Below are 25,782 nucleotides of genomic sequence, written 5' to 3' on the forward strand. Positions count from 1 at the left end.
AGTTAGTATAATTAAAATGTGCTGGAGGAGAGTGCTATTATCCTCCCATTTTAATGTATAAAGAGTACAAATAGTTTAGTCTCACAAAAGTCAAAGATTTAATTTGATGTGTCAATTTTAACTATACTATAATCTTTTAAAATACAGTTTTTGTTATAAATTGTGAATGATGCTTAGTTTCTCCTTCATAATTTTGAGAATGTAAAAAAGAATATTTGAGACATGCATGTGGCTTTTCCCCTCTTAAATTTTGGATCCTTTTCATAGAATTACTAAATTTTAGAATTGAAAAGGGACCTCAGCAGTCATCTAGTTCAGTCATATAACATAAAATAACTTAGCTTTTTTTTTATTTCCCCATAATCCACTTCCATTATTTTATTCAATTCAAGAAGATATTGTATTAGACAAAACCAAAACAAAGCAGTCCCTACCTTCAAAGACCTTATATTCTACTGGGAGGATAGAATATGTACACAGTTAAATAAGTAAAACTAAGCAGATTTAAATAATATTAAGTAATGTAAGTAATCTTTAAGGCATTCAAAACTAGAGGGGTCAGGAAAGAGTTTATATAAGAGGTTGCAACTCAAGTAATACCTTGGGCATTCTAAGAGATGGATGTGAATAGAAAATGTCTTCCAGATGTGAGGACAACCTGTATAGAAATCCAGAGAGAGGAGAAGATGGATTGCCTAGAACTTGCTTTTTAAACTGAGGTTTATGACCCCATGTGGGGTTTTGTAGCTGAATGTGGAAGTCGCCAAGTTATGATTTATTATCAATAAATGCTTGATTTGCATACCTATTTTATATACTTATTTTCCTAGTGTCATGTTAAAATTTCTTGGGCAAAATGGTGTCACAAGTCAAAAAAGTTAAAGAAGCCCTGATCTGGATTGTTGAGATCTAGAGAGTGAAGGAAAATAATATTAAATTACTTAATATGGATTTCTTATTTTAAAAATTGGTATTTCTCCAATTGATAAATGATCAAAGAATATGAACAGGCAGTTTTTTGATGAAGAAACAAAAACTACATATAATCATAAGAAAAAAATGCTCTGTCATTATTGACTAGAGAAATGCAAATTAAAACAACTTTGAGATATGATTTACCTATCAGATTGACTAAAATGAAAGAAAAGGAAAATGACAAATGTTGGAAGGAGATGTAGAAAAATTAGGACATTAATATGCTGTTGATGAAAGTGAACTGATCCATCCATTTTGGAGAGCAATTTGGAATTTTGCCCAAAGAGTTATAAAAAACTATGGATACTCTTTGATCCAGTAACAATAATATTTCCTAAGTTGATCAGGGAATGGAAAAAGAACCTATATGTTCTAACATATTTATAACAGGTCTTTTTGTCGTAGTAAATAACTGGAAATTGAAAAAATACCCATAAGTTTGGGAGTGATTAAACAAGTTGTGGTATATAATTGTGATGGAATATTATTGTGCTGTAAGAAAAGTTAAAATGGTTTTAGAAAAACGTGGAAAGACATGCATGAAATAATGAAGAGAATTGAACAGAACCAAAAGAATATCATATACAGTAATAACACAGTCATTCAAAGAAATTTTTGAACAATCAAGTTATTTTGAATATTATAAATACTCAAATCAACTACAAAAGATTTATGAAGAAAGAATTGATAAATGCCAGTATAATATGGACATACATACATAGATATAGTTTTAAATTGGAGTAATAGAACTTCATGGTTTCTTATGTAATTTTCTTCCTTTTCTTTATATTTTGAAATGTGTTTTGTTTACTTTTTAAAATTCACAACAAAAAGAAAATTTTTAAAAAATATTAAATAATTCTGGAAAAGAAGGTAGGAACTACATATTATGGAAAGTTTTAAAAGCCCCTTCTCACATACATCTTACTGCTTCTGCATTCCATCTCCCCCCCCCAAAAAAAAGAGAAAATAAATTAGAATTTTTTTTAATTATTACTTTTTATGTAAAGTCAGGTAAAGTTATTTTCCTTCTTTATAATAGCCTTCGTTTGAACATTCAGTAAATATAAATAAATTAATCAAATAAGCACAAAACTTTATTATTATAATTGGTAAAAAACATAATTAAATTTTTATCATCAGTTCTATGTTTTCTTCCCCTGTCTCTGTCCATTAAGAAGGCAAGAAAAACAGTTCCTAAATAAATGTTGGAGGAGATGTGGGAAAACTGGGAAACTACTACATTGTTGGTGGAATTGTGAACAGGTCCAGCCATTCTGGAGAGCAATTTAGAGCTATGCCCAAAGAGTTATAAAACTGTACATACCTTTGATCCAGCAGTGTAACTACTGGGCTTTTATCCCAAAGAGATCTTAAAGAAGGGAAAGGGACCACATGTACAAAAAATGTTTGTGGCAGCCCTTTTGTAGTGGCAAGAAACTGGAAACTGAGTAAATGCCCTTCAATTGGAGAATGGCTGAATAAATTATGGTATATTAATTTAAAGGAATATGATTCTATAAGAAATGACCAACAGGATGATTTTAGAGAGGCCTGGAGAGACTTATGTGAACTAGCATTCACTTAGAAATGAGCAGAAACAGGAGATCATTATACACGGCAACAACAAGATTATATGATGATTAATTCTGATGGACGTGACTCTTTCCAGCAATGAGATGATTCAAACCAGTTCCAGTTGTTCAGTGACAAAGAGAGCCATCTACATCCAGAGAGAGAACCATGGGAACTGAATGTGGACCATAACATAGCACTTTCATGCTTTCTGTTGTTTGTTTACATTTTATTTTCTTTTTTTTTTTTCCTTTTTGGTCAGATTTTTCTTATGTAGCAAGATAATTGTATGAATATATATGTATTGTATTTAACATATTTAACATATATTGGATTACTTGTCACCTAAGGGAGCAGGTCGGGGGAAGGAGGAGAAAATTTGGAACACAAGGTTTTGCAAGGGTCAGTGTTGAAAAATTACCCATTCATATATTTATAAAATAAAAAAGCTTTAGTAAAATAAAATAAATAAAAATAAAAAGCTTTAATAAAAAAAGAAAAATAGTTCATTACAAAACTGTGTACTCATGCAAAACAATTTCCTTCATTAGCTGTGTCAAGGGAAAAAAAATGCTTTAATCCATATCCTGATTCCATTAGCTCACTATCTGGAGGTCACTAGCATGTTTTATCTTAAGTCCTTTGAAGTTATGGTTGGTTATGATGTTGATCAGTTACTGTCTTCCCTCATTCATTATTTTTACAATATTGTTGTAATTATATAAATTGTTCTCCTGATTCTTCTTATTTCACTTTGTATCAGTTTATACAAGTCTTCTGAAAACATCATTTCTGATAATAAGTAGCATGCCATCACATTCATATATCGTAATTTGTTCAGCCATTCCCCAGTTAATATGTGTCCCTCTAGTTCCCAGTTCTTTGCCAGTTGGTATGAATTATTGTAAAAAAAAAAAAATTCATTATCAAATACATCATTTAATATGTAAAGGAACTTCCTCATACTGAAACTCAACTGAATTTTGGGGGGCGGGATATTTTTCTTTAGGTTCCATCTGTTTTGCTTGCTCCCAGTCATCTGATGTCTCTTCTTACACTCGGGATTAATTCTGCCATGGTATTAGACTGCGGATATAGGGAAAGCATGGTGCTACCTGTATCTTTTGTTGTCAACAAACTTGAAGGTAGATCTACTGGGCAAAAATTACATGTTTTTAACTAATTGTAATTGTTTACTGCAGATGCTTCTCACTGTGTGGTTATTTGTGGATATATGGGGAAATATAATAATATTGACTACTGGATTCATGGAACATTTAGTTTATCAGAGAGGAAACTCTATTAGAAAAAGAGTAAAGATATCATTGTTCAAAGGATCATAAATTCTAAGCTGGAAGAGACATTAGAGATTATTTTGTAATTCTTGTAGTTTGAGGGATCTATAATTGGTAAATTTTAAGCTTTACAAACCCAAAAGAATGTTTAAAGAAGGTAAAGCATACATTTTTCTTAGACTACTATTATAAAGAAATTTGCCAGCCTTTGGGCTTCCTGAGAAGCCCATTGAACACCTGATATAAAGGACAATATGAAATTTGGGATGCAAAAAAGAAAAGGTGATATTTGTGATCATGTTGCTTATTGCAGGGAAAACAAACATTTAGTCTCAGTATAGTGTAAAAATGCAGTAATAAAGGTTTGAAGCATTATTAGGCTACAAAAGAGAGAGTTGTTACTTCCATCTGGGGAAAGATATGCCCTTTTTGGGGAGACGGAAGGTAGACCTATGATTTCATCATCATAGGGAAATCCAGTTGTGCCAGGTCCCTCCACCAATATTGCTTAGTAATTGCTCTGTGACTTAGAATCAAGGAGTGTACTATGATTCGGGGAACTTAAATGTCTTGATTGTGATCATATAGACAGTGTGTGTCTTAGGTAGGACTTGAAATCAAGTCTTCATGACTGACCCTCTGACCTTGGTGTTATTACTACCTCTCATAAAAATAATGAAAATTTTCAGCCACATATTAAGAATCTGATGATATATGTAGGCAAATCACATTTAACTTTTATCAGTATTGTAAGATTTCCTTGACTACTTTATAGATATATGAAGGAATACCAATTCTGAATTGTTGGGGAGCCCTCCCCCTAGGAGGAAAGGCCATTCACAAGTAAGTTTTTTGGGAAACTGATATGTGTTCTCTAGTGACATAAAAATACATATGCAACTGTTCAACTTTAATCCATAGAAAATGCCCTAATATGGAAATTATTTTAATTATGCAATCCCCCCCTTTCCAGTGCTGTTACCTTTATAAATAAGAGGATATTCTAATAAAGTGAATAACTTAAGGATATAAAATATATTTTTAGATCTTTTGCCTCATGTTCAGAAGGAATATCAAATTCAGTTTAGGATATTAGTTACAGTGTACTTGTGTCACTAACTTTATTTTTAAAAACTTCAGGGAGTTGGAAACTCAGCTATTGGAGCAATGCACTGTTGACATAGGTGCAACTAAAGGACAGAGTCTCCCATCAGTAATGAGTAAGAAATATTTAAATTAAACTAAGCATATTGTTTCTCATGTGTATCTTCTTATTGTTATTACCAGTAAAGTTAATTCAATAAACCTGAGATTATCCATTTGAGACCATGCACTTTTAAAAAATATCTTGATAACTGTTTTTCAGTGTAGTTTCTTTGTAACTAGGCCTTTATATTTTATGCATTTTTGAAACATTCTGAGGAGTCCGTTCGCTTTACCATACTACCAAAAAAGTCCATCATGCAAATAAAAGGTTAAGAATCCTTGATATAAACTGATATGCAATTTCCTTAGCTCCAGGTTGAAATATAAAGTGGCTCCTTTGCATTGTAGTACAAATTGATACTATAAATATGAAGAGTATCTGATAATAATTTACCAAGTGTAAGATCACAAGACAATTTTATCAAATGTCTGCAAGGGTACCAGGGCCAAAGACTGATGAATTTTAAAAGGTGACAAGTACAGTTTATCATTATGCATATTTTTCTTGCTGAAACAGTTACTTTTTCCATTTGGTTTTTCTTTAAGCAGCATTTGCCATTATAATTTTGTATAAAAATATAAGCATATTTTATTTTTAACTATTATAATTCTTTATCTAAATTTAATTTCTCTCTTAGGCTCAATTCCAGAAGTTATTTTAGAAGACATTAAAGGTAATATTTTATACTTGTTTAAACCCTGATTTTTTTCATTCCCTCATAAAATGTTAATTTTCTTATAAGTTTCATAATGAAAAGATATATATGCCCAAATGCACATGAAAATAAATTTATGCATGTGTAGTTTTCTAAGGAAAAGGTTAATGTACTTTCATGCTACATTTTAAAATATTCTCTCCTTCCTTTACAGTTAGTTTTGTAGGGACCTGTATCAATAATTCATAATATTTTATTGAGAAAATTCTATTATGCTTTCTTTAGAGAATATATTCTTATAGGGATAAAGTGGGCTTGAAATGACTATTTTTTAAAGCATTATATTAATGTTGTTTAGCATTTTAATATTTTTTCCTTTGTTTTACATTTATTAATTTAGCATATAATACCATATTACATGAATTGTATACTGTTACTTGATTGGCTTTCTCTTCAAGAATTATGAGATTCTCCCCAAGTATATGGATTCCTACTTTGCTATTGCCAACATACTGAAAGTTTTTTTAGTTTTATTTTTTATTATTTTTTTAATTTATTAATAGTGCATTTTTATCAGAATTTTCTCATTTTAGTGTATGTTTGCCATTAATTCACTGAAAAATGAAAGCTTGTAAAATATATTTTTTTTTCCAAATTTATATTTTGTGTAAAACATTGCCTCATCATATTATGGAAGATCCCTAGATTCTTTAAGACTGTGCCAGCAGATCTTCATCCTTTAGGATGACAAGACTTCAAGTTAAATCTAGCAAAAGATTGCCATTCAAAAGCCAATGTACCTTTGAACAGGCCTATTACCTCAGTTGACCACGAGGGGGCAGATTCTGGTCTACTTTGGTTTGGAGGACTTTTGGTCTCTGTCGCTTGAGGAAATACTCAAGTTGATGCAACAATATATGTGAAAGTTTTATACAATCCTAACAAACAATCTAGGATACAATAAGACAAATGCTAAATATATGGATAATCATAGAATGATGGAATTTTAGAGAAAGGTGAGACCTTGAGAGATAATTTAATCCAAAATTTTCATTTTACAAGTGAGGAACGGAAGGTCATAGATTTAGAGCTGGAAAGGGATCTCAGAGCCCATCTAGTTCAACCCCCTCATTTTACAGATAAAGAAACTGAGGCCCAATAAAGTTAAGTGACTTATCCAAAGTCACACAGATACTAAGTGACAAAGATGGGATTTGAACACAGGGTCTCTGACTCTGTAGCCAATATTCTTCCCACTATACCAAAATAATAAAACGACATTAAGTGACTTTTTAAAAAATCTAATAACTAGTTAACGGTAGAGCTTTAACTTTTATTTCTTGATTTTCAATCATATCTCATTGCAAAGATGGTAGGGATCTTTAGTCCAACTTCTTTTTAATGAAGGAGGAGACTGAGGCCCATTGAATCTAAATGACTTGCTCAGATTCATATAGCTAGTAACAGAAGTGGAACCTAATTCCAATGTCTTGGAATCCAACCAGTATCTTTCCTAAACAGTTTAAATTTCCAAAGCTTAGAATTCATCTCTAACTATAAGGAAAGCTTTCCTTTAAAAAATTTGGGTGTTTCACCAATAGAATGTTATCTGAAACTATCTTCAGATTATTGTTGGGAGAATAAAATAATAAATACAAAAGTACTGAAAATATAAGAGAGTTAGGTAAATGTCAGTCATACTTGTAGAGAGTTCAAATTTACTTGTTTTGTCTGCATTTAATTAGCCAATTCACCACTTTTACCATTAATGCTTTTTTTCTATTTTTTTCTGTTAAGTTCGTACTTGTTTTGTGAGTGATCTACATCGGGGACTTAAAATACAAGCAGCAAAGTTCAACATTGATGGCAAGGCTGAGGTGAGTTTGAAGTACACATTTGTTTGTTCAAAGATTAGAAATTATGATATCTTTTCTAATGTAGCTCTTTATATTTTTAGCGACCTTCCCCACCTCCGGAAGTAGACTACCCATTAGATGGAGAGAAGATTTTGCACGTAATTGGATCAATCAGGTTGGACATTCTTTTTCTAAGCAGGATAATGAATCGAGCTGAAATATTTACTTGCATAGTTTTTCAAAAGAATTTGATTTATAAAAATTTCATAATTTTTATAATAAGTTAGCTTAACATCAGTCTTAACAACACTGTTTTAAAAATCAGAATCTTATAGCAAGATTAGTTGCAACTAATCAGATTCCCTTATTTTACAGAGGAGGAAATTAAAGAACTAACCTAGTCAGTCACAGAACCAGGACTAGAACTTAAGTCTTCTGGTTCACTGCCCAGGCACTCCAGAAACTTGTCATTTATCATTAATCTAATAAATGAACCTATAACTAGATTTTAGAGTTAAGTAAGAGCCATATTACCTTTATGTGCATCAAACATTCCCTCTCTTATTAAGGGTTTACAATGTGCCAAACATTCTGTATGTAAATAATATAGTTCTATATATACAAAGACAAAAGTGAAAGTCACTGTTGTCAGGGATCTTGCATTTGAATGGGGGAACTTGCATGTATATCTGTATATACACAAAATATATACACAATGAATCCCAGGTTATTTGGAGAGAAAATTCACTGGCAGTTATGAGAATTGGAAAAAGCTTCATGTGAGAAGTAGTATTTGAACTCTCTTGAAGGAAACTGGGAATTCCAAGAGGTGGAGAGGAAGATACAGTGAATAACAGTACAAGGCATAATCAGGGCAAAGGTAAGGAGAAAGGAAACAGAGGGTTTTATTTGTGCTAAATAGCAAATAGAACACTTGGCTGTATCACAGAACGAATGAAGGATAGTAATGATTAAAAAGATCAGAAAAGTACAAAGTCCAGTTTGTTTAAAAAAAACTAAATGATCAAGAGAAGAGTTTATATCAATTTATCCCAGAAGTAATAAAGAACCACTGGAGTTTATTGAGTAAGGAGGTGACTTAGTTGGACTTGTACTTTAAGTACAAAGTCCCTTTAGTGACTATGAAGGATGAAATGAAATGTGGAGAGATGTGAGATGAGGATCCCAAATAGGAGTCACCAAGAGAAGGGGGGGAAAAGTAACCAAGGACATAACTGTAAGCTATACCTACAGCTAGTGAGCATGATGTGGATGATGAGCTAGCAGAGGAGACTGAGAAGGAGTACTTAAACAAGTAGAAAGAGAACTAGGAGAAACCAATTAAAATCCACAGAGGAAAGAATATCGAGAAAGAAAGGCTAGTCAATCAAATAAGGAGAAGGATTAAGAAAAGGTCATTTAATTTTTCAGTCAAGAGATCATTAGTAATTTTAGAGAAAAGAATTTAAGTTGAGTGATGAGGTCAGAAGCCGAGTTGTGGGATGTTTAAAAAAGAATGAGAGGAAAGGAACTGGAAATAATAAATATATAACTTGTTCAAAGAAGTTGAATGAGAAAGGAGGAGAGATATAAGATAAAGTTAGGGATAATGGAACTTAGTTGGTTTTTTTTTATTTGTTTTTTTAAATATAATGGACACAGGTGTTTGTAGACAACAAGGTAAGCTTGATAGGGAGAAATTGAAGACAAGAAAGAGGATGAGGATGATATTGCAGACAATATTCTCAAGACATTAGGAAATGACATAGAGGATAGGTAAGATTGACTTTGGCAGGAGGAAGGGCGACCTTTTATTACAGCCTGGGATAAATGAGAAAATATTGAGGGATGGCATCAGGAATTGTGATTTGAGGAAAGAGAAAGAAAGAACTCTGTGAATAGCTTCACTTTTTTGTGATAAAATTGAGACAAGGACCTAAAAGAGTGAGGGAATGGTACTACTGTGGGGGCTGAGGTTAAAAAGAGAAGATTCAGAACAGCTGTCAGAGAATGAGAAAAACAATTGGGGGGATTTAAAAAAAAAAAAAGATTCCATACGCAGCGAGGACCTGGTTGAAATTATATATAATCAATAATTTTGCAAGTGGCTGTGGGGAACATGATCAGTAATATGAAAAGCTGAAGAGAAGTCAAGTAGATGAGGATTAAGAGGAGGCTTTTGAATCAGAGAGAATCAGCAGAGGACATGATGTGTGGCACAGAGTTTAGAAATAGGTGGGAGTGAGGAAATGGAGGCAACAGAAATATAAATGTTTTTAGGATCTTGGCTCTGAAAAGATATCTTGCACGCTTGGGTAAATGGATGATAGTTTGAGGAGATGGCAGAGTTTTTTGGTTTTTTTAGAAGGTGTGGGGAAATAATTATCTTTGTAGAGCCAGTTAATAGAGATTTAATATATGAGAGAGATGGTATCTTTTTTTTTTTTTTTTGTAATTAGAAAAAAAAACTTTATTGTCAAGAAGACTATTAGCAAAAAGATAGAAAACACACACATAAGAGCCAGTGGCTCTTTATTACTTCTGGGATAAATTAATATAAACTCTTCTCTTGGTCATTTAAATTTTTTTAAAACAAACTGGACTTTGTACTTTTCTGGTCTTCTTAATCATTACTATCCTTCATTCATTCTGTGATACAGCCAAGTGTTCTATTTGCTATTTAGCACAAATAAAATTCCTGCATGTGCGTACGTGCCCACAAGCATGCACACACACACACTCCCCTAGAAACCACACTACTCAAAAATAGAAATAACACTATGATAGTGATAGTGTTATTTCACAAAGGAAGTTCTTTGGTTACAGTGTACAAGCATATATTCTTTTCCCTAAGAGACAATATGGAGATGTACTCAGAATTAAAAATACCTAAGTTCAAGTCCTACCTTTGATACTTAATGGCTGTATGACTGGGTGAGATTCTTTTATTTCACAAAGGAAGTTCTTTGGTTACAGTGTACAAGCATATATTCTTTTCCCTAAGAGACAATATGGAGATGTACTCAGAATTAAAAATACCTAAGTTCAAGTCCTACCTTTGATACTTAATGGCTGTATGACTGGGTGAGATTCTTAATCTTAATGTTTCAGGAAGCATTTTAAAATGCAGAAGAGTTACTGATGTGCATTGGTAGAAGGAATTTTCTCACCAGGAATTCCCTATACCAAGAAAATCATAACAAAAATTTAAAACCCTGGGGCAGCTAGATGGTGCAGTGGATAGAACATCAGCCCTGAAGTCAGGCATTTAACACTTCCTAGCTGTGTGACCCTGGGCAAGTCACTTGACCCCAATTGTCTCAGAAAAAAAAAAAAATTAAACCCCCACATGCTATCTCACATTCAGAAAATTTCTAAGAAAAATTTTAGATGAATATCTGACAGAATTTTTGAATTACAAAAATGTGTTATTCTCTGGCTACTACTTATTTAATATGAGGGCTCTACCAACATTTTAAATATAAGACATTCAGCTAAACTAATGGTCTTTACTAACAATTCATAGTGGCTACTAAACTAAAAACTTGCAGTCAGTCAAAAAACCGCTAGAATGTTAACAATGAATTTGTATAGTTCTTTATGCCCGCGGCCTAAATCAGACTTTCAAAGATAAATGCTTCTTCAAAGAAACATACATGTGTGTGTATGTGTATGTGTGTGTGTGTGTATGCTATACTATACTAAAAATCTTTTAGTGATAGATTAATAAAAATTAAGAATAATGTACAATAAAGTTGATTACCGACACCAAGATATATACCTCACATAGAGGTTGTATTTGGCTTCCAAGTCTATTATCTTGATGTCCTGCTCCTGGATCAAATCCCGTCTAGTAGAGACCTGGTATAATGCCTCAGTGGCCACAAAAGACTTAGATTTTGGGGGTTTTTTGAGATTATTTGGTGATACCATAGAATAGACAATTCCTCTGCCTGTAAGATTTGTGGTGAAGAAACTTTGAAATTCAGTTTCTGAAAAGGGTATAAGCTTGGACACCAGTTCTCTACCAACTGAGTGATGGAAACAACTAATTTTAATTTTAAAAGTATATTTATTTCAAAACACAAGTCTTGTTAATAGTCAACTTTATCAGTTTCTGCTCAATTTCCAAATGATTGCTAAAATCTCCTCCAGTGGAGCAAAATTACATTTGATATATTTCCAGATATTAGAACTTTTAAAACTCTTAATACTAAAAGATAAAATTTACCCTCAAATAATTGTAAAAAAGTGAAACTTATAGTAGTGATCTCATTTGAAAGAGCATGCAGTATCCCCTGTCTGTCTTCCTCTGTGACCCCCTATTCCACTTTTAAAATATTAACAGAAATCTATTTTCTTTCCTTGCCAGACCACTAGTTAGGGAGGGGGAGAAGAAAAAATAAATTCCTTATAACAACTATAGTCTAGCAAAACAAATTCCCTCAGTTATTATATGAAAAGTATGACTCAGTTTATATTCTATATCCATCACCTTTCTATCATGGATAGCATGTTTCATCATCAGTCTTCTAGATTTATGAACGATCATTATATTGATCATAACTATTATGGCTTTCAGAATTGTTTATTTACATTATTGTATAAATTTTTTCCCTGGTTATGCTCATTTTATTCTATATAAGTTTATAATAGTATTCAAAATTATTCATTTTTATAATGTTGCTGTTATAGGATAGGTTGTTCTCATTTGCTTAACTTCATTCTGAACCACTTTATTAAAGTCTTTATCTTTTTAAAATCATATCTTCATTTCTCATAGCATAATGCTATTCAATCATTAGTAAATATGTAATGACATACATAATATATATATGAATATGTACTTATAAATCCTGTACAATTCTAATTATAGCTCCAACGTGTTTGAATTGTTTTTATTGTTTGCAAAATTTTCTTTTTGATCTAGGGATTTTGAAATTTTAAAATAATATTCCTGTTTTTCTTTTAGCATCTGTTTGAGATTGTAGTCAGTGGATTTCTTATATTTCTACTTTTCCCTCTTATTCTATTTCTTCAGAGCAATTTTCTTTATTTTTATATTATTGTGCCAGAGTTGGTTTTTTGGTCATAGTTTTTAGGTAGCCCAGTTATTCTTATTGATCTGTTTTCCAGATCTGTTGTTTTTCTTAAAAGATGTTTTATATTCTCTTCTGTTTTTTCATTCTTTATTATTGTTTAGTTATTTCTTGTTTTTTTATAGTTTAACAGGCTTCCCTTTGCTCAACTCTAAGTTTCAATTATTTTACTGTTTTTATTTTTAAAATTTATCTTATTAAAAAAAAGAAAAAGAAAAAACAGAAAAATAATACAAAAGAGAACATTATCATGGACCCAGCAGAACATCAGGAAGGATTCAAAATATATAACAATAAATCACTAGATCAAAACAGTGTATATATATATTAGTAGAAGAAATTATATTCATGAGTGTCCATTTTTTCTTTGGTTTTCTGCTGTGTACCTTTTTTACTTCATTCTTTTTACCTCCTCTCATCTTCCCTATCAACCCCAAACAGGCTATATTAAGAAAGGCTATATTTATATATTCATGTTGATATATACATGCACATATATACATACACATATCCCCACACATAGACATTCATATATCTTTCCTATCCTTGCTGACCCTTTGCTTTAGTTCTGCTCCTAACTCGTCTTGCTATTACTTAACTTCCCTCCACCCATAAATTCCTCCCTTGTCTTTTTCCCCTCATTCTTTACTTCCCTGTCCACCCATCTCTCCCCCCTTATTTCTTTATAGATTTGAGAGGGTGCTATATCCTTCATATTATATATGTAGTGTTGCCTATTTAATACATTCTCAATGTGAGTAGGTTTTCAGAACTACAAGCCCTCCTCCTCCCTCTAATGCCTCTGTGTCTTTTCTTCCTCTGTACTTCATACTTATGTATGACATAATTACTATTTTTACCTTAACTCTGCCCCAATCTTTCTTTTGAGCTACCCAATTGCTGGTGTCAATCTTAAACATATAGTATACATATCATGTAAAAAACACACATACACACAAAAACCACACAATTTGTCCATGTTGAATTCCTTGAAATTGATCTTTGATATTGGCTCTTATATGTTAAATTTTCTATTAAGTTTGCAGTTGGTTGATAAATAGTGCAAGTTCATTAAATGTCCATTTTTTCTCATTCAGCATTATAATTTTGCTGTATATGATATTTTGGGCTGCAGGTCTAGTTCTTTTGATTGTCAATAGATATAATTCCAGGATCTGTAATCTTATTGTGGCAGTTGATAAGTTCTGTATAATTCTCATTGTATCTCCAGCAATTTTTGTTTCTTGCAAAATTTTCTCTTTGATCTGGTGATTTAAAAATTTGGCGATAATGTTCCTATGAGTTTTCCACAAAAGATCTCACAAATTTGGCATTCAGTGGATTTTTTCCTACTTCTCTTTTCTCTTCATATTCTATCATTCCAGGACAATATTTTTGGACTATTTCTTGCATAATGATGTCAAAGTTCTTTTTTAATTTTCAGACAGTCCAATTCTTATATTTTATCCTCTTGATTTGTTCTACAAATTTGTCGGTTTTCTTGTTTCACATTCTGTTCTTTTTCATTCTTTGTAATCTATTTTGTTATTTCTTGGTCTCTCACAGCTTTGCTGGCTTCCCCTTGCCTAATTCTAATTTTCAAAGAGTTATTTTCATCTTTGAGATTGTATTTCTTTTTCTAGTTGGTTAACTTTTTTTTTTCATTATCTTCCCGTTTTTCTTGGATTTTTTTTTTAGCTTTGAGTTCTATAAATTCTCTCTGGGGAGGGAGCCATTTCATGTTACTCTTTGAGATAGAAGCTTTTTTTTTAACTTCAGCGTCCTCTGAAGATGAACCCTGATCTTCCCTGTTCCCATAGTATGTTATTGTGGTGGGGTTCTTTTCTTCCTTGCTGGTTCATTCTCTTTTTTTTAATAAGTTATTACTATAAGGACTCCTAATCCTGGGGTAGGGGGATGGTGTCTTCAGCCCCTATGAATTGAATACTTACCAGGAACCCCAAACTGGGAACTCTACTCTCCAACAAGGCCCACCACAGCAGCTTTCTGCCCCACTGCCTCTGCACTCAGTGGCTGGTAGTTCCTTCTCCCTCAGGGCCATGTCTCACAGCACAGCAGGGCCTGCCCTTCCTAATCAGTGAGGTTCCCTCAGTCTTCCCAGACTCAGATCCTGGTCTCCCACAAACAGTTGGGGAGGTGAAAGTTTCCATGACTCCTGCTGAGGCTCCAACCACACCCCACCAACCTGAAGAGTCCCTGCTTGGTGTTTTTATAGGAGCTAACCTGGAGGTGTTTATACTTCACACGCGTTAATCCTGGCTTGGGGTCTTTCTTCAGATCTTCTAGGAAATCCCTGTTCTACCCCAGGTCTTCTTGATTTTTCAGGAGTCTTATGTTCTATTTGTGGGAAAAATAGGGAGAGTTTGAAATTTACCATCTTCCCAGAATCCTCCCCCAACTCTAAATTTGAAAGAGTCATTTTCTTCTGTAAGACTCTGATCTCCTTTTCAAGTCGGTTGACTTTTCATAATCTTGTACTTCTTTGTTTTTAGTTTTTCTCAATTCTTATTTTATGTTTAAAATTTTTTTTGAGTTCTATAAATTCTTTCTTGGCAGGTAATCATTTAGCATTATCCTTTGGGATAAGAAGATTTTACTTCACTGTTCTCTTCTGAAGATGAACCCCTATCCCAGTCTTCCCTATTCCCCATAGTAACTTTCTGTGGTTGGGTTCTTTTTTTGTGCCTGATTTTTTTTTTTTTTTAATACAAACTTATTAGTATAATCACCTCTAGTGGAGGGGGAGGGAGAAACTTCCATTTTCCTCTGCCCTGGAATCCAAAACCTATAACTCCATGATCCTATAAGTAAGTGCCTGCAGCTAGGAAGGTTCCCTGCCCCACTGCTTTTGCACTCACCAGGTATGCTGGTTCCTTCTCACCCAAGGCAGCAGCATTTCTACAGCATAGCTAGACCTGCAATTCCTTATCCACAGAAGTTTTATCAGTCTTCCTAGATTCAGACCCCTGACTTTCCATGTTGTCTGGGAGATGAAAATTCCTGTAGTTTTGGCTGAGGTGATCTCCCAAAGCAGCTAGCCCCAGGGCTTCTAGCTACATATTTCAATGGAGCTAAAGTGGAGATATTTTCTCTTCACACTGGTTAATCCTTTGTCCTGGGATCTTTCTTGGTCTTTCTTTGAGTCTTCTGAAAGTTGTCCTAGGAGGGTTCCTGTTCTACCCCAAGTCTTAATTATTTTTCACCAGTCCATGTTCACCCTGAGGCACAGCTTCTGGAAGCACTGTACTAGAAGTACTCTTCTAAGTTGACAATTTATCTTTGAATCTGGCCATTTAATCAGTTCTGAATCCATTTCACTGGACTATATTTTGGTCCTTTTTGCTAGGCAATGAGATCAGATTAAAGGACAAGAGCATCAAGAAAAGGGATGTTGTTTGTAATAGAGTTGAGTGGGAACCATGTCAAATTAGATCCCTTCCTAGGATTGGAGAGTATGGCAGAGGAAGTGAGGAGAAGCCTGGCCCAGGTGGGCAGGTTCCAGAATATGAAAAAACACAATGGTAAGTTAAGAATTTGTCAGACTGCTCAGGAGTCAACTATATAAATTCCTTTTGTAACTCTACCCACTCTGACAAATGTTTGTTAAACTGAATTGAAGGAAACCCCAAACAGCATCTGGAGGAAGAAAAAGAAATTTATATAATTACTACAACTAACACCTACTGAGAGAATTTCTTGCTTTTAATAAAAAATGTCTACTTTGGGAATATAGACTTCTTGCAATCTGTACTTGCTGTGTTCTAGGAAACGTTATTTGACACATGACACTTTTAAATCCAATATCCATAGCTCAGATATTGGAATGGGTTTAATTGGGGGGGAGTGGGGAACATGTATGCAGGTTGGTACATATTCAATTATATATATGCATATATTTGATATAGATAGATTGATTGATTTGAGGCAGATAGATTTTGTTGTGAAACTTGGTTAGTAGGATCTGCTTAATCATTTTGTCAGTGACACTGAACAAATCTCTTAACTTCTCTGCCTCTTTTTCACTTGTTTTTCTCATCTATAAAATGAGATTGATTTTAACCATCCATCCACATTTGTGGTACGAGGATCAAATGAGATACTAATGCTCTTTGCAAACCTTAAAAGAGCTGTACAAATTTTAGCTATTGTTATATTTAGAACAGACAATTCTGGTGAACAATGAATGGGTCCAAAATTAAAGAGAATAAAAATGTGCTAAATTACTTTTAGAAATCCAAAAACCTCTTTTACTGCCCCATAGCTTCCATGAAAGAAAGGACTGTCTTTTCAAAATTAATATTTTGCTAGTGTCCTACAAATGAAGAACTACAAAGGACAAGAATATGTTGCATGACAGGGAAAAAAGATAGATATGTAACAAGAATAAGAAATTATAGGTAAGCAACCCAAGTGTTCCACTGGTAGCCTTAAAATGTATGGCTCCCACTGGCAAACTTTAGGGAAAACACAAAATAGACAATCATGGATGTTATGTTCTGTATCATGGGAGAAATTTTTTAAATTGGTGATATCTTATTTCCATTCTAAACATTTCTAAATCTGTTTAATAACATCCTATTTTGTCATTGAATTATACTGTATCATTTTAGAATTATTTCTATATTATATTCAATACAGTGGTTGCTATGATATTATTAGAGTTTTCTTTTTTATCTCACTAGAGATTCTGTTGTGGAAGTTCTGTTTGAGCAAGATAATGAAGAGAAATCAGTAGCCACTTTAATTTTGGATTCACTTATGCAGGTATTCCTATTATCTTAATGAATTGATATAATTCAGCAAATGTTTACAAAGAATGTATTGTGTACAGAAATTACAAATTCCCCCATATTTTGGTTTCATTTTGTTCATTCAGTACCATTCAAGAAATATAAATTATCTACTACCTACAAGATATTGTACCAGGTGCTGGCAATCAGAGACAAAAGTGAGAGGTCTTACTCTTGAGGAGCTTTTGCTCACACTCTGCTAGAGAATAAATAAGTTTACAGCTACCAAAATAAAAAGTAATTTGAGAGTAGAAGGTACTGACAATTAGAGGAATGAAGGAAGGCAGGTAGAAGGAAAAGATAATATCACCTGAGCTGAGCATTGAATGAAGATGTGGCTATTGAGAAACGGCAATAGAGTGGTAATAAAGGCCTAAACTAGAATAGTGACACTGTGAATGGGGAAGAGATAGATGTAAGAGGTAGAATCAATAGTATTCAGCAGCTGTTTAAATTTGAGTGTCACATGAAAAAGTCAAGATGATAAAGTTATAAATCTGATTGACTTTTAGCATCCTATACAATTTTTGTTTCTCAAGGTGTACTTGTCTCTATAAGATTTTTCATAGCTGTATTAAAATATTATCAACATTATACTATCAAATAACAGTGATTGTATGTGTAGCTTCAGGGTCACAAAATTTTAAGTATTACTACCTTAAAGGATAGTGTTTACATTTAAATCTCTTTTCTGAAGAACACTTTGTAACTATTGTAGAAAACATTAACACCTATGAACTTCAAAATAAAGATGCACATGCTCATTTTTAGACTGAAATGTTTCAAGGAAATTGAATTTATTTTCTCTTCTAAGGAGAAAAACTTATATGTATAAATTTATGTATAGGATCATAATTTAACTGTATCATCATTTGTGAGAAGAAATTTCCTTTTTTGTAAACCACATAATTATTTTTTAATAACATCACATATTATTCTATGTTCATTTTTTAAAAATCATTTGTACCAGTATATGTAATAATTTGTTTTCCTTTCTCTTTAATTCTAGTGCCCAATAGATACAAGGAAGCAGCTGGCAGAGAACTTAGTAGTTATAGGTGGCACTGCTATGTTGCCAGGATTCTTACATCGATTAATGGCAGAAATCAGGTATTTGGTAGAAAAACCAAAATACCAAAAAGCACTTGGCACTAAGACATTTCGAATTCATATTCCACCCGCAAAGCCTAACTGTGTAGCCTGGTTGGGAGGTAAGAGTTTAATTTAAAAGTATTATGTTTAGAATGTTAAAAATAAATTTACAAAGTATTATATTCAGGACTTAATTTTTTTTTTTTATTGATGATACTTGTTCATTCAATAACCACTACTGTGTTTTTAATGATATTGCTATGTGGTAAAGTACAGCAATAATTTCTTTATTCAGAATTGTCCATTGTTTGCTATAAAAAATGTACATTTTTTTTTACTTTGCTTACTTTTGCTTAAATTGTAACAATTGTCTAATAAATTTATTTCTCATGTCATTCAAATGGAGAAATGAAATATAAAGTAACATTGTTTATCTAAAAAAACCAGACTCATTTTTAAATGAGACTTTTAAGTCAAAACTAACAATTGGAGGAAAGTAGATAGAAGGAAAAAATGATATTACCTAAGCTGAAAGTTGAATGAAGATTTACGGCTTCTGAGAAGCAACAATAGAAGAGGGACTGGTAAACCTTTAGTTAATTTAATTAGAAAAAGGGGGGAAAATTACCAGCATCAAAAATGAAAAGGGTAAATTTACCCTCAGGAGTTATTTTGCCAATAAATCTGACAACTTAATTGAAATGAATGAATATTTATTACAACGTAAATTGCCTAGATTAACAGAAAAGGAAATAAATTATTTAAATAACCCCATTTTAGAAAAAGAAAATGAACAAGCCATCAATGAACTAACTCCCTAATAAAAAATCTCCAGAGCCAGATGGATTTACAAGTTCCATTATTTAAAGAACAATTAATTCCAGTACTATGAAAACTGTTTGGAAATAGGCAAAGGAAGAGTCCTGACACAAATATGATGCTAATATCTAAAATAAGAAGAGCCAAAACAGAGGAAGAAAATTACAGGCCAATTTCCCTAATGAATATTGAGAAGTGAGATTGAGTGTATACTTATTTTACATACCTGTATTCCCAGAGTCATGTAAAAAATTTTTGGGTAAAAAGAGTAGCAAGTGGAAAAAGTTTTAAGAAGCCCTGCCATAGAATACAAAAGGAATTATTACAGTTGGAAAGATAGATTGCAGCCAAATTGTAAAAGACTTTTAAAAACCAAAGCAGTTTATATTGTATCTCTGAGACAAAAGAGAATCCTTTAGAGTTTTTTTAGTCAGGGATAAGCAATGTGAAATATGGATATATTTAAAAGATTATATATTATGGCAAGGTTGGAATTATACCAGAAATATATTTGGTACTGAACCATGTGTATAAACATGTAATAACAAGAATCATATTAATCATTCATAATCCAAAAAATCATTAATAACAAAAACAACAAAAATGTGATTATATCAATAGCTGAGCAAAATTATTTTGATAATGTGTGCTGAGAGTTTATATTAATATTAAAAGTATTTTTACGTAGAAATGAATTAATTCTTTGTTAATATGGATCAGCTAGGTAGCACAGTGAATTGTGCTGGACTTAGAGTCAGAAAGATTCCTCTTCCTAAGCTCAAATCTGGGTTCACACACTTACTAGCTGTGTGATCCTGGATAAGTCACTTAATCCTATTTGTCACAATTCCTCATCTACAAGATGATCTGGAAAAGAAAATAACAAAGCATTCTCCTATCCTTACCAAGAAAACCTCCAGTGGGGTCAAGAAGAGTCAGATACAGGTGAAAAGCTAGTAAACAGTATCTTTCTAAAACAAAGAATCAGTATAATGGAGTAATGCTAGAAAGGATCTTTGCTGTAAGATCAAAATAAAAATAGCATGTCCATTAATATTGCTATTACTTGATATTGCTACTAAAAATGAAATTTAAGGAATAAGAATAGACAAAGAAAAAACAAATGATGTAACAGTTAACTGAAAGCATCCTAGAGATTCAACTGAGATATCAATTGAAATAATAAAATAAGCAAAATACCAAGATGTAAAATAAACATACAAAAGTCATGAGTGTTTCTATATTTTAACAAAAAGCCATCAGGAAAAGGTAATTGCTTTCAAAATGACTATGGAATGTATAAAATAACTCAATCCACCTACCAAAACACATATAGGAACTATATGAATAAAACTACAAAACATTTTTTATTAATAAAGGCAGAATTAAATAATTGTTTCCTGCTTATATAATAAAAAGGAAAATGCTACCTAAATTGATAGACATATTCGGTGCTATACCAAACTGAGTGACTTTATGCAACTAGATAAAATAATAATAAAATTCATATAGAAATAATGGAAGAAAGAGATGTGTATTTAATACTGCAGTACTAGATTACTCTAAAACAGTAATCATCAAAAATTTAACTTTGGGGGCAGCTAGGTGGTACAATGGATAGAGCACTAGCCCTGATGTCAGAAGGACCTGAGTTCAAATCTGGCCTCAGAAAATTGACTCAGATTAACACTTCCTAGCTGTGTGACCCTGGACAAGTCATTTAACCCCAATTGCCTCAGCCAAAAAAAAAAAATTAAATTTGGTTTAATTTAAAAAGTAGAAAAGTAGATCAGTGGAAATAGATTAAGTACATGAGATCTGGAAACAATCAAATATTTTAGTGTAGTATTTGATAAAACTTAACTTTTTATGTGGCAGAAAACTGCTGGGAACACTGAAGCAGAAAGGTTAAGTGACTGCCCAGAGTCACTCAGCTAATCATTGTCTAATGTAAAAGATTACGTTACATTTGTTTTATGAACAAAGCAAACAAAAGAAAGACTTTTCACAAATATGGTAAGGGAAGGATCAACAAAAGATAACAATCACAGGTATAGAATGAACAATTTTAATTATATAAAATTGAAAGTGTTGTTGCAAAATCAAAATTAATTAAATTAGAATTATCTTTGCATCATATTTTTTCAATTAAAAGTCTAATATCCAAAATTAATTGATACAAATATAAAGAATAAGAATAATTCCTCAATCAACAAATGATCAAAGGAAATGAATAAGCAGTTCTCCAAAGAAGAAATGTAAACTATTCAAAATCAGATTACTAATAATGATAATAATAATAATAAGAGAAATTCAGATTAAAACAATTCAGAGGATATGCCTTTCATCCACTAAGTTGAAAAAAAACACAAAAATGGAAAATTATTTTTTAAGTAGCTATAGGAGGACAGGTGTACTTAAATGCTGGTGGAGTAAAAATTGATTAACTCATTCTAAAGAGCAATTTAGACTTATATCTAAAACATCACAAAATTATGTATCAAAAATACCATCTGACCCAGTAATTTTACTAGTAGGCATATGTTCCCAAAAAAGATAAAGGACAGGACTCATGTGCAAAAAATATTTCTATAACAGCATTTTTTGTAATGATAACAAAGTAGAAACAAAGTGAATACTCATTAGTTGGAGAGTGGCTGAACAAATTGTGATTTTTGAATGTAACTTAATAATGTACCAGAAGAAATTATGAAAGATTAAGGATCCGGAGAACCCTGGGAAAATTTATGAACTGATTTAGAGTAAAGTGAACAGAATCAATAGAACATTTTTTGCATTGATTATAGTGTAAAGTGGAACAAGAATGGAAACAATATAAAAGAAAAAACTGTGAAGACTTAAAAAAGGGGACCAGCACAATTGACCAGTCACAGCTCCAGAAGAATAGTAATGAATCATGCTTCCCACCTCTTGGCAGAGACTAAAGAGACCAAGAAAAGAGCTTCTGTTTTGTGGGGAGAGGTAGAAGTATGGGAGGAATGATTTCAAAACACCCAAAAAAGAAAGGACAGAAGCATCACTAAAACATTTTTTAAACTACAGAGAGGAGTTCAAAAAGGGACAGAGGCAAGCAAGTTATTATTGGACCTACTGACTTAAATTTAATATGTGTCTTTTAAAAAGCAGCAAGTTGTATAAGAAATTTTGTGTATGTTTTTCAAGTTCATAATTAAGAAATTTTTTTCCTTAAAATTTTGGGGACAAAGTGATTAGAAATCATGGTGAGGGCAAATATCAGTTTTTAAATAAGTTTAAAAGAAATAAGACATAGGGAGAAGTTGAATGATAGGAAACTAATCAAATGAAGGATTGTCAAAGGTTTTATCTTAGAAATGGAATGAGATTCCATTGTGACCACTGACAGGTAAAAATGTATTGAAGGAGTAGATAGAAGATTTAAGAACACTGATGGAGGTTAAAATGTTTGAGGGACGGCAACTAGTTGATGCAATGGATAAAACACCAGCCCTGACATCAGGAGGACCTGAGTTCACATCTGGCCTGAAACACTTAACACTTCTTAGCTATGTGACCCTGGACAAGTCACTTAACCCCAATTGCCTCAGAAAAGAAAAAAGATGTTTTAGGAAGAATCAGTATGAATGTTGTTATAAATTCTGGTATTTTTTTTTTTAATTTCATTTACAAAGTAATTTCATAATATAACAATTGAAATTTTTTAACTGCTTAGAAAAAGAAACGTTTTTCTTGATTTTTTTCTCAAAATGTAAATGTGAACAAAAGTACAAGTGATTATTAAAATCTCTTGTATTTTTATTGCTATTTTTCTAGTTCAGAGATGACATTGTTGATTGTTAATGACAATGATAAAATTTAATCATACATGGGGAGGAAACGAATTTTAAGATTCTGAAATGAGAAAATAATTGAGTTTTTTTTAACTTAGATGAAAAAAATACAAATTAACTTCAGAGAAAGTATTTTAACATGTAAACACGGACATAAACTTGGAATGTTTGTTGTGAAAATAAAATTGTAGAATCTTAGAGCAGACTATATTCACAGTGCTATGAAATAAGTCATTAAGTATTTCGAGTATCAGGCTATAACAGATTTAACTGCCAAAGTTAAAAAAATAAAGTAAAAATATTATAATTGTAGACTTACTTACAAAACTATAATGAGGCTTAAGGAATTTGAAGTGATGTACAGTTTCATTAATGAAGCATAGGGCCACAAAAACCTTTTGTATTATTGATTGTATCTAGTTACAGCTACTTATAACAAAAGCTTAGTTCAAAAGTGAAATACATGTGATTGAGTAGAATCTCATAATTTATTTTAGTAAATTAATAACAAATTATTTCTAAATGTACATAAAAGTTAAGAACAACATATCATCAAATGACAGTGTAGTTTAAAAGAAAAAAATTTTTTTTGCAAAATTGTAAAGTATCATGTCTATAGTATCTAAAAAAGGATTTTTTAATTGTTTTTAATTTACATTCTAAAGTAGAGTTTGTAAACTTGCTCTTAATTCATTTAGTTTTTGTGCCTGGTGATGAAGACTTACATCATTCAGAGCTCTGTTTTCTTGAGATGAAGTAAAATAAAATCTGCAAAAAGAAACCTAAACCCAGAATTCCCAATATTCTGAGCATAAAAACTTTTTTAAATGTCTCACAATTTTCATTCACCATATTTTTGTTTTTTGTTTTACACTCAGGTGCTATTTTTGGAGCCCTCCAGGACATTCTTGGGAGCCGTTCCATTTCAAAGGAGTATTACAATCAAACTGGCCGAATTCCTGACTGGTGTTCACTCAATAACCCCCCTATAGAAATGATGTTTGATATGGGCAAAGCTCCACCCCCACTGATGAAGAGAGCATTTTCCACTGAAAAATAAAATCCTAAAGAAGATGGAGCTGCACTTGACCCAAGAAAAGACCCTATTATGCTTAGCATATATCATCACAACCTAATTCTAAATGTGTCACACAACGTATATAGGATGTTGTGTTATAGTTAACTTTAGTATTAGTGAAAGTAAATCTGTGTTTCCTTTTCTGACTTTTTTGTTTTTCTTAAAGAACTTCAGTATGTGACCCTTGTGAGATTTTCTGTATTTATATTAACAGTGTATACAAGCAGTTTAATTCTGGAAGTTTGTTAGAAGGTTTGTTACAAGAAAAGGGTAACAGTTGTTTCTTTCTGAAATGTGTAAGACCCATTCTTGCTTTTGGAGAGTATTGAAAATATCGTAATAGTTAATAATTATTCACTAAATATTGAACAATGTTAAACATTATTAAATGTTATTTCCAATATTAAAGTATATGTACAAAAATGTTCAATTGCAGTCAATAACTTATTTCAGTGGGCATGGTCTTTAAAAAAAGATATAAATTATCTATCACAAGGGCCCTGCCAGCTTGCCAGATTTTACACAGTCTTCATGCACCCACTTACATAACATGATGAAAAAACAGAGGCAGATTTTAATGAAGCGTATTAGTTCTATTTCTACTAGACTTCAACTCTTAAAAGCACTTTTATCGACCATTTCATTAATCCTATACTCTGTGTATCAAATGTTCCTTTACATACTTCTTAAATGTATACTTAATCATAAATTTTAAGTATAAATGATCTTGTTGAAATTTTTGCTTTTTTTCTTTGTTTTCTGTAAAGATAAATAATATACTTTATTTCTTATTTTAATTTGTTATAATTATTTTATGTCCCTTAAATTCTCTACAAAAAAAAAGCAGCTTCTGAAAACCTATTACTGTGTCTAATTTATATGTTTTCAAACTTCCATATTCAATGGAAATTACTTTTCCCAAAGTTACCTGTTAGCAAGATCTTAACTGCTAAATCTAAAAACTAATTTAAAAATCTTAGTCTTCATCCTGTGGACATCTCTGTAGCATTTAGTGCTGTTGATCTACCATATATACTGCTCTCTTTCCTATCTCTTTAACCACTCTTCTTTCTCTCTCCCTTCCTGGTTCTTTCTCCACGTTACACCCATTAACTATAATTATCTCCCAATACTCTTGTCCTCTTCCCTTTTCTCTTTTGCTTCTGAACTTATCTTACTTGGTCTCTCATGTGAGTTTTCAATCATTTTATACAGATGATTCCCAGATCTCTCAATTCAATCTTAGTCTCTCTGCTGAGTTGCAGTCACAATCACCAAATATCTTGATTGTAGTGGCATTTTATTTAAACAACTGAAAACAATTCATTATTCAGAAATAGTGAAAGAGAAATCAAGTCAAAGACTTTATCCTATACTCTATTCTTTCTTTACAGCTAAAGCAAGAGACTTGTTTTCAGGACAAAAAAAAAAATTAGACCATTTATTTTTTTCTCCTTCAAAAATATAGTTGTAATAAGATAAATTTGATT

The 25,782-nt window shown here is 32.0% G+C and overlaps 1 protein-coding gene across 1 annotated transcript in view; it reads left to right on the forward strand.

The window, feature by feature from the left end:
- The window catches only part of ACTR10 (actin related protein 10), a 36,960-nt gene extending 12,245 nt beyond the window's left edge, over nt 1-24,715 (forward strand). Inside the window, exons 5-13 of the mRNA XM_051977736.1 lie at nt 3,560-3,667; nt 4,621-4,688; nt 4,986-5,065; nt 5,690-5,725; nt 7,505-7,584; nt 7,665-7,738; nt 17,366-17,447; nt 18,483-18,684; nt 24,093-24,715. Of these exons, the coding sequence (XP_051833696.1) occupies nt 3,560-3,667; nt 4,621-4,688; nt 4,986-5,065; nt 5,690-5,725; nt 7,505-7,584; nt 7,665-7,738; nt 17,366-17,447; nt 18,483-18,684; nt 24,093-24,274 (912 nt within the window). The 3' untranslated portion in view covers nt 24,275-24,715. The remainder of the gene's footprint in view (nt 1-3,559; nt 3,668-4,620; nt 4,689-4,985; nt 5,066-5,689; nt 5,726-7,504; nt 7,585-7,664; nt 7,739-17,365; nt 17,448-18,482; nt 18,685-24,092) is intronic.
- The last annotated feature ends 1,067 nt before the right edge of the window (nt 24,716-25,782 follow it).

The sequence above is a fragment of the Antechinus flavipes genome, chromosome 2 (assembly GCF_016432865.1).
Source record: "Antechinus flavipes isolate AdamAnt ecotype Samford, QLD, Australia chromosome 2, AdamAnt_v2, whole genome shotgun sequence".
Lineage (NCBI taxonomy): Eukaryota > Metazoa > Chordata > Mammalia > Dasyuromorphia > Dasyuridae > Antechinus > Antechinus flavipes.